We start from the raw sequence: 15,178 nt of genomic DNA, 5'->3' as shown, positions 1-15,178 counted from the left end.
TATTCTAGAATTAATTTTTCATGAATGTTAGAATACTCACTGACTATATTTAAGAAGCATGTATCGTTATAAGACTTTTCTACACTTGTTGAACACATTCAAGTATCATATATTAAACACCACCCTATTACCCTTAGCTTTCTTAAAAGTACTAGCACGGAATGAAATGGGCCAACTAAGATTTCTCAGAAACCTTCAGATCTGTTACAGTCATCGTATCCGATCTGAATTACTTTAAATTTACAGAGTTAAAGAAACAAATCAGGCCGGGCGCGGTGGCTCAAGCCTGTAATCCCAGCACTTTGGGAGGCCGAGACGGGCGGATCACGAGGTCAGGAGATCGAGACCATCCTGGTTAACACGGTGAAACCCCGTCTCTACTAAAAAAATACAAAAAACTAGCCGGGCGAGGTGGCGGGCGCCTGTAGTCCCAGCTACTCGGGAGGCTGAGGCAGGAGAATGGCGTGAACCCGGGAGGCGGAGCTTGCAGTGAGCTGAGATCCGGCCACTGCACTCCAGCCTGGGTGACAGAGCGAGACTCCGTCTCAAAAAAAAAAAAAAAAAAAAAGAAACAAATCAATTTGTTAAATTTGCCTAGACTTGGGTTAGCCTCTGGAAATAAGGCCATTCTGTGTAGGATCCTGGCTTTCTCCAGCAGACAGTGGGGAGCCAAGGAAGACACAACTGTTTATAGGATAATCCCACCTGCAAAGAGCTTGATTCCCAGTCCTGACTGAACCACTATGCAGAACTCTGATGAGAATAACAAGGGACTTGTGACTCACTTTTATCAAGGAAAAAATCAGTCCTGTTCATTATTCGACTGAACTATGCCCTAGAGGAGGGGGATGTGGACCTGCCAATAACTTGGAAATGATTGAATTGTGTGGCAATACCTTTATTGTTATTGCTATCATTACTACTGTTAACAATACAGATTTTAACACTTTTCCCTGTAAAATGGGATAACCTTGTCTTCTCAGCAAGTACCTCCTCTAGGGTTTTTCTTTTACCTTTACCCAAAAAGGATGATTGTCTTTACAGATACCAAGCTGGGAGAATGAGGAAGTAGTTTTGGGCTGGGCAAGAGAAAGTGTGGAGTAACTTTGCATCAACAGGAACTTTCTCAAAAGCTGAATTTTTCAAGGAAACTTTCAGCCTTAGCTGGTTCCCCACCCTGCGGTAGCCCCCACCCCCATCCCCCCCACCCCCTGATTTAGAGCCCTCTCAACCCAATGGAAATGTGACATGCAAACCTCTCCTGAAATTTGCACCCGGGATTCCGGCTGAGGTGTTTAATTATAATGTCATTTGAATGACTTCTCAGGGTGGGGAAGACAGACCCAGAGAGGGAGATAGTAGACAAAACAGTGCCTTCACTCTTCGTCCGAAGAGCCCGCTATGGCCATGTTAGGGTGTCCCCTCCAGGGGGAAAAGCCCGTGCCACGCAGTGTGAGCACACCGATGGCCTGTGCTTCTAGAACCTTATGATGTGTGGAGGAGAATGGGGAGGGGAAAGCACTTACAAAGGGGAAGTACTCTGTATCCTGTCCTTCTCCCCTAGGTGTGGGGGAATCCATGAAATAACGGAAGTAAATGAAGGTGCATCAGAAATGGCAGAGCGAGCCATCACCCTAAATGGATGACACATTAACTCCAAGGCACAGCAGTCCTCAGGGCCAGTTCCCTGACTGGGGCAACTAAGCAACTGAAGGTTGGTCTTGTACTCAATGCCTAACTCTTCTTGAAGGGAGCTCAAGCCAGGTTGCTAACGACCTTGGCTGAGGACCATGTCGTGCTACAGAGAGGGTCTGAGGCTCCTGGATAGGAATCGAACTCATGGAGAGGTTGGAATCCATAAAAAGAATCATTTTTACTTACTTCAGGCTCTGCACACCTAAAAGATGGCAAATTTTATCCAAGAATAATCAGTTGAAACATGAACTTGCCAGTTGTATTTGTCCATTATAAGCAATTTCATACGGTTTGATCAAATAGTAAACTAAATGGTGAGAAGGCAGCTTGGTAAAGTCTAAATCTTTTTGGTCCAGTTAGGAGCTGGGGTGGGGGTGGAAGGGAACTGATATTCCCTGTGCACATGCAGTATGTCTGGGACTATTACCAGTCATTTATGGAGCGCTTCCTCTGCCAGGTACTGAAGTAGGCATTTCTGGTTTTTTTTTTTTTTTTTTTTTTTTTTTTTTTTTTTTTTTTTTTTTTTTTTTTTTTTTTGAGACGGAGTCTCACTTTGTCGCCCAGGCTGGAGTGCAGTGGCACCATCTCGGCTCACTGCAAGCTCCGCCTCCTGGGTTCACGCCATTCTCCTGCCTCAGCCTCCCAAGTAGCTGGGACTACAGGCATGCACCACCACGCCCGGCTAATTTTTTGTATTTTTAGTAAAGACGGGGTTTCACCGTGTTAGCCAGGATGGTCTCGATCTTCTGAGCTCGTGATCCGCCCGCCTCGGCCTCCCAAAGTGCTGGGATTACAGGCGTAGGCATTTCATTAAAGGCTCAGTGAGAACTGCGACCTGCCCATGCTCATGGAAAAGAGTCCTGGGGCTGGAATTCAGGTCCAGATCAGCATTAGGAACTAGCTTCCAAATGCTGAGGGCTCCCCCGAGTCCTCACACCTAGCGTGGAAGTGTTCCCTGGTGTACATTCTGCTGGGAGGGAGTGCAGGCCCTCCATTTAAGAAAGGCCTCTCCTCGCCTGGGTTCTGTTCCTTCCCTTTAATTTTCTCTGGGGCCTGTCCTGAGAATGTAAGCTGCCCAGGTGCTGTCTGAGCCACCAGATGGGCCTGGGCTCACCCACGACTCATGGACCAGACTGAAGTCAACCCTTCACTTTACAGCTGGGGAAACTGAGGCCCAGACTAAAGGTAGAGTGAGCTGATGGTCATGTCTGGACAAAACTCAGGCCTCTGGACCCGCTGACCTGCACCCTCCCCCACGGCTCACAGCATGCTGCTCTGAGGTGCCCTCAGAGTTCTGTGAGCATGACCCCTCTGCCTCTCCCTCCCAGTGCCACCTGCGGAAGGGGCCTGAGGAAGCGGTGGCACAAGAAATGCGGACCAGTGAAGGCGGCTCCAGAGCCTCCGAACCCAGATCTTGAAGTGGAGAGGAAACCTTGGGCCTTCTCCTCCCAGGGAAGACGTGCGGCGCCCTGCAGACGGCAGGCGGGAAGTCTCCCGTTTCCCACGCGGGTCGCGGCCGCAGTCAGGGGTCCTGGACGCTTCCCCACCGGGGTACCTACCGGCCGCTGGGAGCCCAGGGCGCGCCCCACCGCTGTTCTGCCCGCCCCGACGGAGTCCTAGACACCCCCACCCCTGTCCGGGCCGCCCCGACGGGCCCTCAGCGCCCCGGCCCAGGCCTCTGCGTTCCAAACCGGGTCCCGGACGCCCCCCAGCCCGCGCCCCGCCCACGCTCACCGCGCCGCGCTCGAAGTCGTTGTAGAAGGGCTTGTCCAGCAGGTGCTTCTCGCTGCAGCCCGCCGAGCCCAGGAGGCTGAGGTAGATGTAGTCGTCAGTGCCGGCAAACCACTGGCTGCCAGTGGCCACGGTGACCGTGTAGGAGGGCATGGCACGGGCCGCGGGCGCAGCGAGCGCGGGGAGCCTCGGCTCGGCTGTCCAGGCGTCCGAATCTGGCGCCGCAGCCTCCTCCCACCACTGGTCGGGGCCGCGGTCCCGGCCCCGCCCCGGCCTGGCCCCCGGCTCCCGGCCGCCCCCGCCCCGGCCCCCACAGTACTTCCCTCCCACCCTTCACACGGCGCCGACTGCGCTGGACCTCGCCTTGGACTGGGCAGGGGGCCTCGCTCCTGGGTCTCTCCTCCTCAGCAAGGTGTCTGTATCTGCAGCCAGGGGACTGCGGCAACCTCGGCTGCCATCCCTCATCCATTCGTTCACTCGGTCTCTCCTGCATTGCTTCCACCCTTTGTCCTGCCTGCCTGCCTTGGCTTCGCCTGTAGGCGCTGGGGTGGAGCTGCGGGGATCCCCTAGAAATCTAGCCGCAGCCTCTGCTCTCCGCAAGTTCTCAGTGCCACGCCGCGGTATTTAGAGCAGGGGTGCTCCGAGAGTCTGTAGGGGAAGAGCGACCCATGGGGGAATCAGGAGGGCTTCCTGGAGGAGGCCACCCCAGCGCTGATACAAAGTTTGGATTCTGGAGCACAGAGGCTCCCTCAGCGCCGGGGTCCTCACTGGCTGGACCTGCGGCTTCTGGCCGGGGGGCAGGCGGGCGCCGAGACCCCGCCCAGGCCGGGAGATGGTCATTGCTCGCAGGAGGCAAGCTGGACTGGGTCACCACACCTGGACGTCCGAGGCTGTCTAGGGGAGGCCAGGGATCACGGGTCGGCTCTCTAAATCGCGGCAGGCAAATGCTTGGAAGGGGTCTGGAATATGGAGAAGGTTTTGCGCGCCCCTGGGCGGCTTCCCGCGCCTGGGGCCTGACCCCCAGGTCCCCGCCCACTCCCGGCTCCCGCCTTCCCCATCCCAGTCGGCAGCGCAGGGTCTGACGGGCACACACTCAATCGCGTGTAACGATCTCGGCTAAGTTTAAACACGAGCGCACCATGCGTGGGGCGGCCGGGATGTGAAATTCCCAAAGGCGGCTGCCTACGCTCTCACCAACGCTTCATGTCTGTGAAGCAGCAGAGTCCCTGTAGCGTCTCCTCATGCTATCTTGGTTTTGTGCACCTGGCAAATGGCGTTGAACATATTTTCAGATGCTTATTGGCTATATCTTTGGAGAGATGTATATTAAGATACTTGAGTCTTTGGAAAATTAGGCTATTTATCTTTTTTTTTTTTTTTTTTTTTTTTACCATTGAATTGCATTATTTATGTATCCTAGATAGAAGTCTCTGATCGGATATATGACTTACAGGCATTTTTATTGCTTCTGCGGGTTGTGTTTTCACTTTCTTGATGATATTTGAAGCACAAAAATATTTAAGTCCAATTTCTTTTGTGATGTTGGGGTCATATCTAAGAAACCACTGCCTACAATAAGATCTTAAAGATTTACTCGTACGTTTTCCTCTAGGATTATTATAATTTTAGCTTTTCATTTACATTCGTGATCCGTTTTAAGTTAGTTGTTATGCATGCTGTGATAGAGGAATTCAAATTCATTGTGTTGCATGTGCATGTCCGGTTGTCCATGCATCATTTGTTGAATTCATTATTCTTTTCCCATTGCGTTGTCTTGACACCTTATTAAAAAGTAATTCATTATAAACATAACGGTTTATTTCTGGACATTCGATTCTAGTCCATTGATCTGTAATGTACATGCTATACAGTGCGACACTACTTGATTACCTCAGTGTTATAGTAAGTTTTGAAATTGGAAAATGTTAATCCACCAACGCTGTTCTTTATTTTTCAATATTGTTTTGGTTATTCTGGATCCTTTGAGATTCCTTATAAATTATAGAATCAGCTCGTCAATTTCAGCCAAAAAGCAAGCTGGGATATCGATAGGGGTTGAGGTGAAGCTACAGATCAATTTGGGGAATATTGTCACTTTAACAATATTAAGTCTTCTGATCCAAAGAATATGTTTCAGTTTATTTAAATATTATCTTTCCCTCCCCTCCCTTCCCCTCCCTTTCTCTCCCCTCCCTTTCCCTCCCCTCCCTTTCCCTCCCCTCCGCTCCCCTTCCCTTCCCTTCTGTTCCCTTCCCTTCCCTTTCTTTCCTTTTTTTTTTTTTCGAGATGGAGTCTCCCTCTGTTGCCCAGGCTGAAGTGCAATGGTGCAATCTCGGCTCACTACAACCTCTGCTTCCCGGGTTCAAGTGATCAATTTACTTAAATCTTTTCTGATTTATTTCAAAATATTTTGTAGTTTTCAGTGCACTTTTTTATTTCTAAATAATTTATTTTTGATACTATTGTAAAGAGAATTTTAATTCATTTTGGGATTGTTAATTGCTAGTGTATTGAAAAACACTTGATTTTTGTACATTCATTTTATATTCTGCAAACTTGCTGAACTTGTTTATTAGTTCTAATGGTTTGTGCGTATGCACATGTGCATATTTTCTATATGCAAGATCATGTCATGAGCGAGTAGAGATAGTTTTACTTCTTCTTTTATCTGGAAGCCTTTTATTTCTTTTTCATGGATAATTGCCCTAGCCAGAACCTCAGTACAAGGTAAAACGGAAGTGGCAAAAGTAGGCATCTTTGTCTTGTTCCTGGTTCAAGAGGTGAACGCCCAGCCTTTCACTATTAAGTCTGATGCCGGCTGGGGGTTTTCACAGGTGTCATCTATCAGGTTGCGGGAGTTCTCTTTTATTCCTTTTGTTTTAAAGTGTTTTTATCATGAAAGGATACTGACTCTTATCAAAATAGTTTCCTGTATCAGTTGAGATATGCAATTTTTCCTTTATGCTATATTAATATTATGATTATTTTTATTTAAAAATATTTGATTGACAAATAAAAATTTCTATTTCAAGGTGTAAAATGTGATGATTTGATATATTTATATATTGAATGCTGATTGTGACAGTCAAATTAACATATCCATCACCATCTATAGTTACCGTTTGTGCGTGTGTTTTTGTAGGGGGTGCTGGGGATGCTTAAAATCTGCTCTTATCCAATTTAAAGTAATAACACAGTTATAGACTATAGTCACTATGCTGTACATTTGATCCCCAGAACTTATTCATCTTTTTTTTTTTGAGACAGGGTTTCACTCTGTCACCCAGGCTGCAATGCAGTGGCACAATTTTGGCTGACTGCAGCCTTGACTTTCTAGTTTCAAATGATCCTCCCACCTCAGCCACCTGAATAGCTGGGACTACAGTATGTGCCACCACTCCCAGCTAATTCTTTTATTTTTTGTAGAGAGGAGGTCTCACTTTCTTGCCTAGGCTGGTCTCAAGCAATCCCTCCGCCGCAGCCTTCCAAAGTGTTGGAATTACCAACATGAGCCATTTCACCTGGCCTTCATCTTATAACTGAAAGTTTATACTCTTTGCCCAACATTTTTTTTGTTCCCCACATCCCCTACCTCCTGATAAATACTGTTCTACTTTATAGGTCTTCAAGTTTGAAATTTTTAGATTCCACATGTAAGTGAGATCATACAATATTTGTCTTTCTGTTTCTGGCTTATTTCACTTAGCATAATGTCCTCTGGGTTCATTCATATTGTCACAAATGGCAGGGTTTCCTTCTTTGTTATGGCTGAAAAATAGTCCATTGCATATGTATAAATGCACACACACACCCACACACACCAACCACATTTTCTTTATCCATTGGTGGACATTTAGATTTTTTCATTATCATAGCTACTGGGAATAAAGCTGCAGTAAACATGGAAGTACAGATATCTCTTTGACATTGTGATTTGATTCCTTTAGATGTGCATTCATAAGTGGAATTGCTAGATTGTATGGTAGTTCTATTTTTATTTTTTGAGGAACCTCCATTCTATTTTCCATAATGGCATTGCAATTTACATTTCTACCAACAGTGTACAAGGGTTCTTTTTTCTCCATGCCCTTGCCAATATTCATTGTCTCTTGCATTTTTCATAATAGCTTTCCTAACAGGTGTGGGGTGATATCTCATTGTGGTTTTGATTTGCATTTCTCTGATGATTAGTGATGTTGAACGTCTTCTCCTACACTCGTTGGCCATCTGTGTGTCTTCTTTGAAAAAATGTCTATTCAGGCCCTTTGTCCATTATAAAACAGGTTATTACTTTTTTGCTATTAAGATATGTGAGTTCCTTACATACTTTGCATATTTTGATATTAACTTCTTATCAGGTATATGGTTTGCAAATATTTCCCTCCATTCTGTAGGTTGCCTTTTCATATTGTTGACTTTCTTTTGCCATGCAGAAGCTTTTTAGTTTGATGTAGTCCTACTTGTTTATTTTTTCAAAAGTCTGTGCTTTTGGTGTAATATCCCAAAAAATTATCGTCAAGGCCAATGTCAAGGAGCTTTTCCCCTATGTTTCCCTCTAAGAGTTTTTGGTTTCAGATCTTACATTTAAGTCTTTAATTCATTTCAAGTTAATTTCTGTATATTAACTTGGGTCCAGTTTTGTATATTAAAAGGGTCTAATTTTATTCTTTTGTATGTGGACATGCAGTTTTCCCAACACCACTTATTGAAGAGATGAGATTATTATTAATTTTATTTATAGCTATTGCAAATGGGAAATGGGATTACTTCCTTGATTTCCTTTTCAGATTGTTTGCTATTGGCATATAGAAATGCTATGGATTTTGTATGTTAACTTTGTATCGTGAAACTTTACTGAATTTATCAGTTCTAGTCTTTTTTTAATGGAGTCTTTAGGTTTTTTCCAAACAGATCATACTATCTGCGAACAAGGGTAATCCAACATTTCTCTTCCCAGTTTGGATGCCCTTTATTTCTGTCTTTTGTCTGTTCTAGCTAGGACTTTCAGTACTATGTTCCACTAACACTGATGAAAATCAGCATCCTTGTCTTGTTCCAGATCTTAGAGGAAAGGCTTTCGGTTTCTCCCCATTTAGTATGATTCTAGCTGTAAGTCTGTCATATATGTCTGTTTATTATGTTGAGGTATGTTCCTTCTATCTCCAGTTTTTTTGAGGGTTTTTGTCATGAAGAGATGTTGAATTCTCTCAAGTACTTTTACAGCATCAATTAACATGACCATATGGTTTTTCTTCTTCATTCTGTTGATATGATATGTTACATTGATTGATTTGTATATGTTGAACCATACTTGCATCCCTGGGATAAATCCCATTTGGTCGTAATGAATGATTTTTAATGTGTTGTTGGATTCAGTTTGCTAGCATTTTTTGAGGATTTCTGCATGAATATTCATGTGAGATATTGGCCTATAGTTTTCTTTTTTTGATGTGCCTTTGGTTTTGATATTGGAGCAGTAACAGCCTAATAGAATAAGTTTGGAAATATTCCCTCCTCTTCTATTTTTTGGAATAGTTTGAGTAGGATTGGGATTAGTTCTTCTTTAAGTGTTTGATAGAATTCAGCAGTGAAGCCATTGGGTCTCAGGCTTTTCTTTGTTGGGAGAATTTTTATTATGGCTTTGATCTTGTTACTTGTTTTTGGTCTGTTCAGATTTTGAATTTCTTCATGGTTGAATCTTGGTAGGTTGTGTGTGTCTAGGAACTTATCCATTTCTTCAAGATTTTCCAATTTTTGGTATATAGTTGCTCACAGTAGCCACTAATGATCCTTTGAATTTCTGCAGTATCAGTTATAATGTCTGCTTTTTCATCTCTGTTTTTATTTATTTGGATCTTTTCTTTTTCTTAGTCTGGCTAAATGTTTGTCACTTTTGTTTATCTTTTTAAAAACCAATGTTTCATTTTTCTTGATCTTTTGTATTGTTTTCTTCATTTCAATTTTATGTATTTCTTTTTTGGGGGCTGGAAAGTTTAGAGAATGGATTGGTAGAGAAGTTTAATGGTATACTTCACTGATGCTTAAAAATTGTACAGTCTAACAAGTGATCTCACTCTTTCTAAACTGCATTCTACTATCCCGATGTGAAAAAGGGAAATGGAAACTTTTTCACAGAATTGAAATTTAGATAAGAAAATCTAAACTTAAGGTTGCTATTTTTGCTATTTACTATTGTGATCTGGTGTTACCCTGGCACCATGGAAAGTGCAAAATTGAAAGCCATCTGCTTCCCAGCCACTCCTAATGTTGGAAGCGGATTTATTTTAACAATTTGGTGTATATACCTGAATACTTTCCATGTGTATCCAGACACATATGTGCACATGCAGAGTTATATTAGTTATACTCATCTACAATTTGCTAGTAACATTTTCTTTTTTTAATTTTTTATTTTTATTATACTTTAAGTTCTAGGGTACTTGTGCACAACGTGCAGGTTTCTTACATAGGTATACATGTGCCATGTTGGTTTGTTGCATCCATCAACTCGTCATTTACATTAGGTGTTTCTCCTAATGCTATCCCTCCCCCAGCCCACCACCCACCGACAGGCCCTGGTGTGTGATGTTCCCTGCCCTGTGTCCAAGTGTTCTCATTGTTCAGTTCCCACCTATGAGTGAGAACATGTGGTGTTTGTTTTTCTGTTCTTGTCATAGTTTGCGGAGAATGATGGTTTCCAGCTTCATCTATGTCCCTGCAAAGGACATGAACTCATCCTTTTTTGTGGATGCATAGTATTCCATGGTGTATATGTGCCACATTTTCTTAATCCAATCTATCATTGATGGACATCTGGGTTTGTTAGAAGTCTTTGCTATTGTGAATAGTGCCACAACAAACATATGTGTGCATGTCTTTATAGTTGCACCATTTATAATCCTTTTGGTATACACCCCATAATGGGATGGCTGGGTCAAATGGTATTTCTAATTCTAGATCCTTGAGGAATCGGCACACTGTCTTCCACAATGATTGAACTAATTTACACTCCCACCAACAGTGGAAAAGCATTCCTATTTCTCCACGTCCTCTCCAGCATCTGTTGTTTCCTGACTTTTTAATGATCACTATTCTAACTGTCATGAGATGGTATCTCATTGTCGTTTTGATTTGCATTTCTCTGATGACCAGTGATGATGAACATTTTTTCATGTGTCTGTTGGCTGCATAAATGTCTTCTTTTGAGAAGTGTCTGTTCTTATACTTTGCCCACTTTTTGATAGGATTGTTTTTTTCTTGTAAATTTGTTTAGGCTCTTTGTAGATTCTGGATATTAGCCCTTTGTCAGATGGGTAGATTGCAAAAATTTTTTCCCATTCTGTATGTTGCCTGTTCACTCTGATGGTAGTTTCTTTTGCTGTGCAGAAGCTCTTTAGTTTAATTAGATCCTGTTTGTCAATGTTGGCTTTTGTTGCCATTGCTTTTGGTGTTTTAGTCATGAAGTCTTTGCCCATGCCTATGTCCTGAATGGTATTGCCTAGGTTTTCTTCTAGGGTTTTATGGTTAAATGGTCTTACATTTAAGTCTTTAATCCTTCTTGAACTAATTTTTGTATAAGATGTAAGGAAGGGATCCAGTTTCAGCTTTCTACATATGGTTAACCTGTTTTCCCAGCACCATTTATTAAATAGGGAATCCTTTCCCCATTTCTTGTTTTTGTCAGGTTTGTCAAAGGTCAGATTGTTTTAGATGTGTGGTGTTATTTCTGAGGCCTCTGTTCTTTTCCATTGGTCTATATATCTGTTTTGGTACCAGTACCATGCTGTTTTTGTTACTGTAGCCTGGTAGTATAGTTTGAAGTCAAGTAGTGTGATGCCTCCAACTTTGTTCTTTTTGCTTAGAATTGTCTTGGTTATGCGGGCTCTTTTTTGGTTCCATATGAACTTTAAAGTAGTTTTTCCCAATTCTGTGAAGAAAGTCATTGGTAACTTGATAGGGCTGCCATTGAATCTATAAATTACCTTGGGCAGTATGGCCATTTTCATGATATTGATTCTTCCTATCCATTAGCATGAAATGTTCTTCCATTTGTTTGTGTCCTCTTTTATTTCATTGAACAGTTGTTTGTAGTTGTCCTTGAAGAGTTCCTTCACATCCCTTGTAAGTTGGATTCCTAGGTATTTTATTCTCTTTGCAGCAACTGTGAATGGGTGGTCACTCATGATCTGGCTCTCTGTTTGTCTGTTATTGGTGTATAGGAATACTTGTGATGCTTGAACATTGATTTTGTATCTTGAGACTTTGCTGAAGTTCTTTATCAGCTTAAGGAGATTTTGGGCTGAGACGATGGGGTTTTCTGAATACACAATCATGTCATCTGCAAACAGAGACAATTTGACTTCTTCTTTTCCTAATTGAATACCCTTTATTTCTTTCTGTTGTCTGATTGCCCTGGCCAGCTCTTCCAATACTATGTTGAATAGGAGTGGTGAGAGAGGGCATCCTTGTCTTATGCCAGTTTTCAAAGGGAATGCTTCCAATTTTTGCACATTCAGCATATTGGCTGTGGGTTTCTCACAAATAGTTCTTATTATTTTGAGATATGTCCCATCAATACATAGTTTATTGAGAGTTTTTAGCATGAAGGGCTCTTGGATTTTGTCAAAGGTCTTTTCTGCATCTATTGAGATAATCATGTAGTTTTTGTCATCGGTTCTGTTTATGTGATGGATTACATTTATTGATTTGTGTGTGTTGAACCAGCCTTGCAACCCAGGGATGAAGCCTACTGGATTGTGGTGGATAAGTTTTTTGATGTGCTACTGGATTCGGTTTGCCAGTATTTTTTCTTTTTCTCTTTTTTTTTTTTTTTTTTTTTTTGAGACCGAGTCTCACTCTGTTCCCCAGGCTGGAGTGCAGTGGCACAATCTTGGCTCACTGCAAGCTCTGCCTCCTGGGTTCACGCCATTCTCCTACCTCAGCCTCCCAAGTAGCTGGGACTACAGGCGCCTGCCACCACGCCTGGCTAATTTTTTGTGTTTTTAATAGAGACGGGGTTTCACCGTGTTAGCCAGGATGATCTCGATCTCCTGACCTCGTGATCCGCCCACCTCGGCCTCCCAAAGTGCTGGGATTACAGGCGTGAGCCACTGTACCTGGTCGGGTTTGCCAGTATTTTGTTGAGGATTTTTGCATCGATATTCATCAGGGATATTAGTCTAAAGTTCTCTTTTTTTGTTGTGTCTCTGCCAGGCTTTGGTATCAGGATGATGCTGGCCTCATAAAATGAGTTAGGGAGGATTCCCTTTTTTGCTATTGATTGGAATAGTTTCAGAAGGAATGGTACCAGCTCCTCTTTGTACCTCTGGTAGAATTCGGCTGTAAATCCATCTGGTCCTGGAATTTTTTGGTTAGTAGGCTATTAATTATTGCCTCAATTTCATAGCCTGTTATTGGTCTATTTAGAGATTCTACTTCTTCCTGTTTAGTCTTGGGAGGGTGTATGTGTCCAGGAATTTACCCATTTCTTCTAGATTTTCTATTGAATTGTGTAGACGTGTTTATAGTATTCTCTAATGGTAGTTAGTATTTCTGCGGGATCAATGGTGATATCCCCTTTATCTTTTTTTATTGTGTCTATTTGATTCTTCTCTCTTTTCTTCTTTGTTAGTCTTGCTAGTGGTCTATCAATTTTGTTGATCTTTTCAAAAACCAGCTCCTGGATTCATTGATTTTTTTGAAGGGTTTTTGTGTCTCTATATCCTTCAGTTCTACACTGATCTTAGTTATTTCTTGCCTTCTGCTAGCTTTTGAATGTGTTGCTCTTGCTTCTCTAGTTCTTTTCGTTGTGATGTTAGGTGTCAATTTTAGTTCTTTCCTGCTTTCTCTTGTGGGCTTTTAGTGCTATAAATTTCCCTCTACACACTGCTTTAAATGTGACCCAGAGATTCTGGTACATTGTGTCTTTGTTCTCATTGGTTTCAAAGAACATCTTTATATCTGCTTTCATTTTGTTATTTACCCAGTAGTCACTCAGGAGCACTTTGTTCAGTTTCCATGTAGTTGTGCAGTTTTGAGTGAGTTTTTAAATCCTGGGTTCTAATTTGTTTGCACTGTGGTCTGAGAGACAGTTTGTTGTGATTTCTGTTCTTTCACATTTGCTGAGGAGTGTTTTACTTCCAACTATGTGGTCAATTTTGGAATAAGTGCAATGTGGTGCTGAGAAGAATGTATATTCTGTTGATTTGGGGTGTAGAGTTCTCTAGCTGTCTATTAGGTCCGCTCGGTGCAGAGCTGAGTTCAATTACTGGATATCCTTGTTAACCTTCTGTCTCGTTGGTCTGCCTAATATTGACAGTGGGGTGTTAAAGTCTCCCATTATTATTGTGTGGGAGTCTACATCTCTTTGTAGGTCTTTAAGGACTAGCTTTATGAATCTGGGTGCTCCTGTATTGGGTGCATATATATTTAGGATAGTTAGTTCTTCTTGTTGCATTGATCCCTTTACCATTATGTAATGGCTTTCTTTGTCTCTTTTGATCTTTGTTGGTTTAAAGTCTGTTTTATCAGAGACTAGGATTGCAACCCTTGCTTTTTTTTTTTTTTTCTTTCCATTTGCTTGGTGGATCTTCCTCTATCCCTTTATTTTGAGCCTATGTGTGTCTTTGCATGTGAGATGGGTCTCCTGAATACGGCACACTGATGGGTCTTGACTCCATCCAATTTACTCATGTGTGTCTTTTAATTGAGGCATTTAGCCCATTTACATTTAAGGTTAATATTGTTATGTGCGAACTTGATCCTGTCATTATGATATTAGCTGGTTATTTTGCCTGTTAATTGTTGCAGTTTCTTCATAGCATCGATGGTCTTTACAATTTGGCATGTTTTTGCAGTGGCTGGTACTGGTTGTTCCTTTCCATGTTTAGTGCTTCCTTCAGGAGCTCTTTTAAGACAGGCCTGATGGTGACAAAATCTCTCACATTTGCTTTTCTGTGAAGGATTTTATTTCTTCTTGGCTTATGAAACTTAGTTTGGCTGGATATGAAATTCTGGGTTGAAAATTATTTTCTTTAAGAATGTTGAATATTGGCCCCTACTCTCTTCTGGCTTATAGGGTGTCTCTTGAGAGATCCACTGTTAGCCTGATGCGTTTCCCTTTGTGGGTAACCCGACATTTCTCTCTGGTTGCTCTTAACATTTTTTTCCTTCATTTCAACCTTGGTGAATCTGACAATTATGTGTCTTGGTCTTGGAGTTGCTCTTCTTGAGGAGTATCTTTGTGGTGTTCTCTGTATTTCTTGAGTTTGAATGTTGGCTTGCCTTGCTAGTTTGGGGAAGTTCTCCTGGATAATATTCTGAAGAGTGTTTTCCAACTTGATTTCATTCTCTCCATCACTTTCAGGTACACCAATCAAACGTAGATTTGGTCTTTTCACATAGTCTTATATTTCTTGGAGGCACTTTTCATTTCTTTTTATTCTTTTTTTCTCTAATCTTGTCTTCTTGCTTTATTTTGTTAATTTGATCTTTGATCACTGATATCCTTTCTTCCACTTGATTTAATCAGGTATTGAAGGTTGTGCATGCATCACGAAGTCCTTGTGCCATGGTTTTCAGCTCCATCAGGTCACGTAAGTTCTTCTCTACGCTGTTTATTCTAGTTAGCCAATCGTCTAACCTTTTTTCAAGGTTTTTAGCTTCCTTGTGATGGGTTAGAACATGCTCCTTTAGTTCGGAGTAGTTTGTTATTACCAACCTTCTGAAGCCTAATTCTGCCAACTTGTCAAAA

General features: G+C 42.3%; 1 protein-coding gene across 1 annotated transcript in view; it reads right to left on the bottom strand.

Moving 5' to 3' along the window:
* ALOX5 (arachidonate 5-lipoxygenase) overlaps positions 1-3,686 on the bottom strand; it is a 60,682-nt gene extending 56,996 nt beyond the window's left edge. The window contains exon 1 of the mRNA XM_050805326.1: positions 3,430-3,686. Within this exon, the coding sequence (XP_050661283.1) occupies positions 3,430-3,579 (150 nt within the window). The 5' untranslated portion in view covers positions 3,580-3,686. The remainder of the gene's footprint in view (positions 1-3,429) is intronic.
* Positions 3,687-15,178: the final 11,492 nt, after the last annotated feature.

The sequence above is a fragment of the Macaca thibetana genome, chromosome 9 (assembly GCF_024542745.1).
Source record: "Macaca thibetana thibetana isolate TM-01 chromosome 9, ASM2454274v1, whole genome shotgun sequence".
NCBI classification, from domain to species: Eukaryota; Metazoa; Chordata; class Mammalia; order Primates; family Cercopithecidae; genus Macaca; species Macaca thibetana.
The sequence above is the reverse complement of the archived record's forward strand: the minus strand, read 5'-3'. Positions and strand labels throughout refer to the sequence as shown.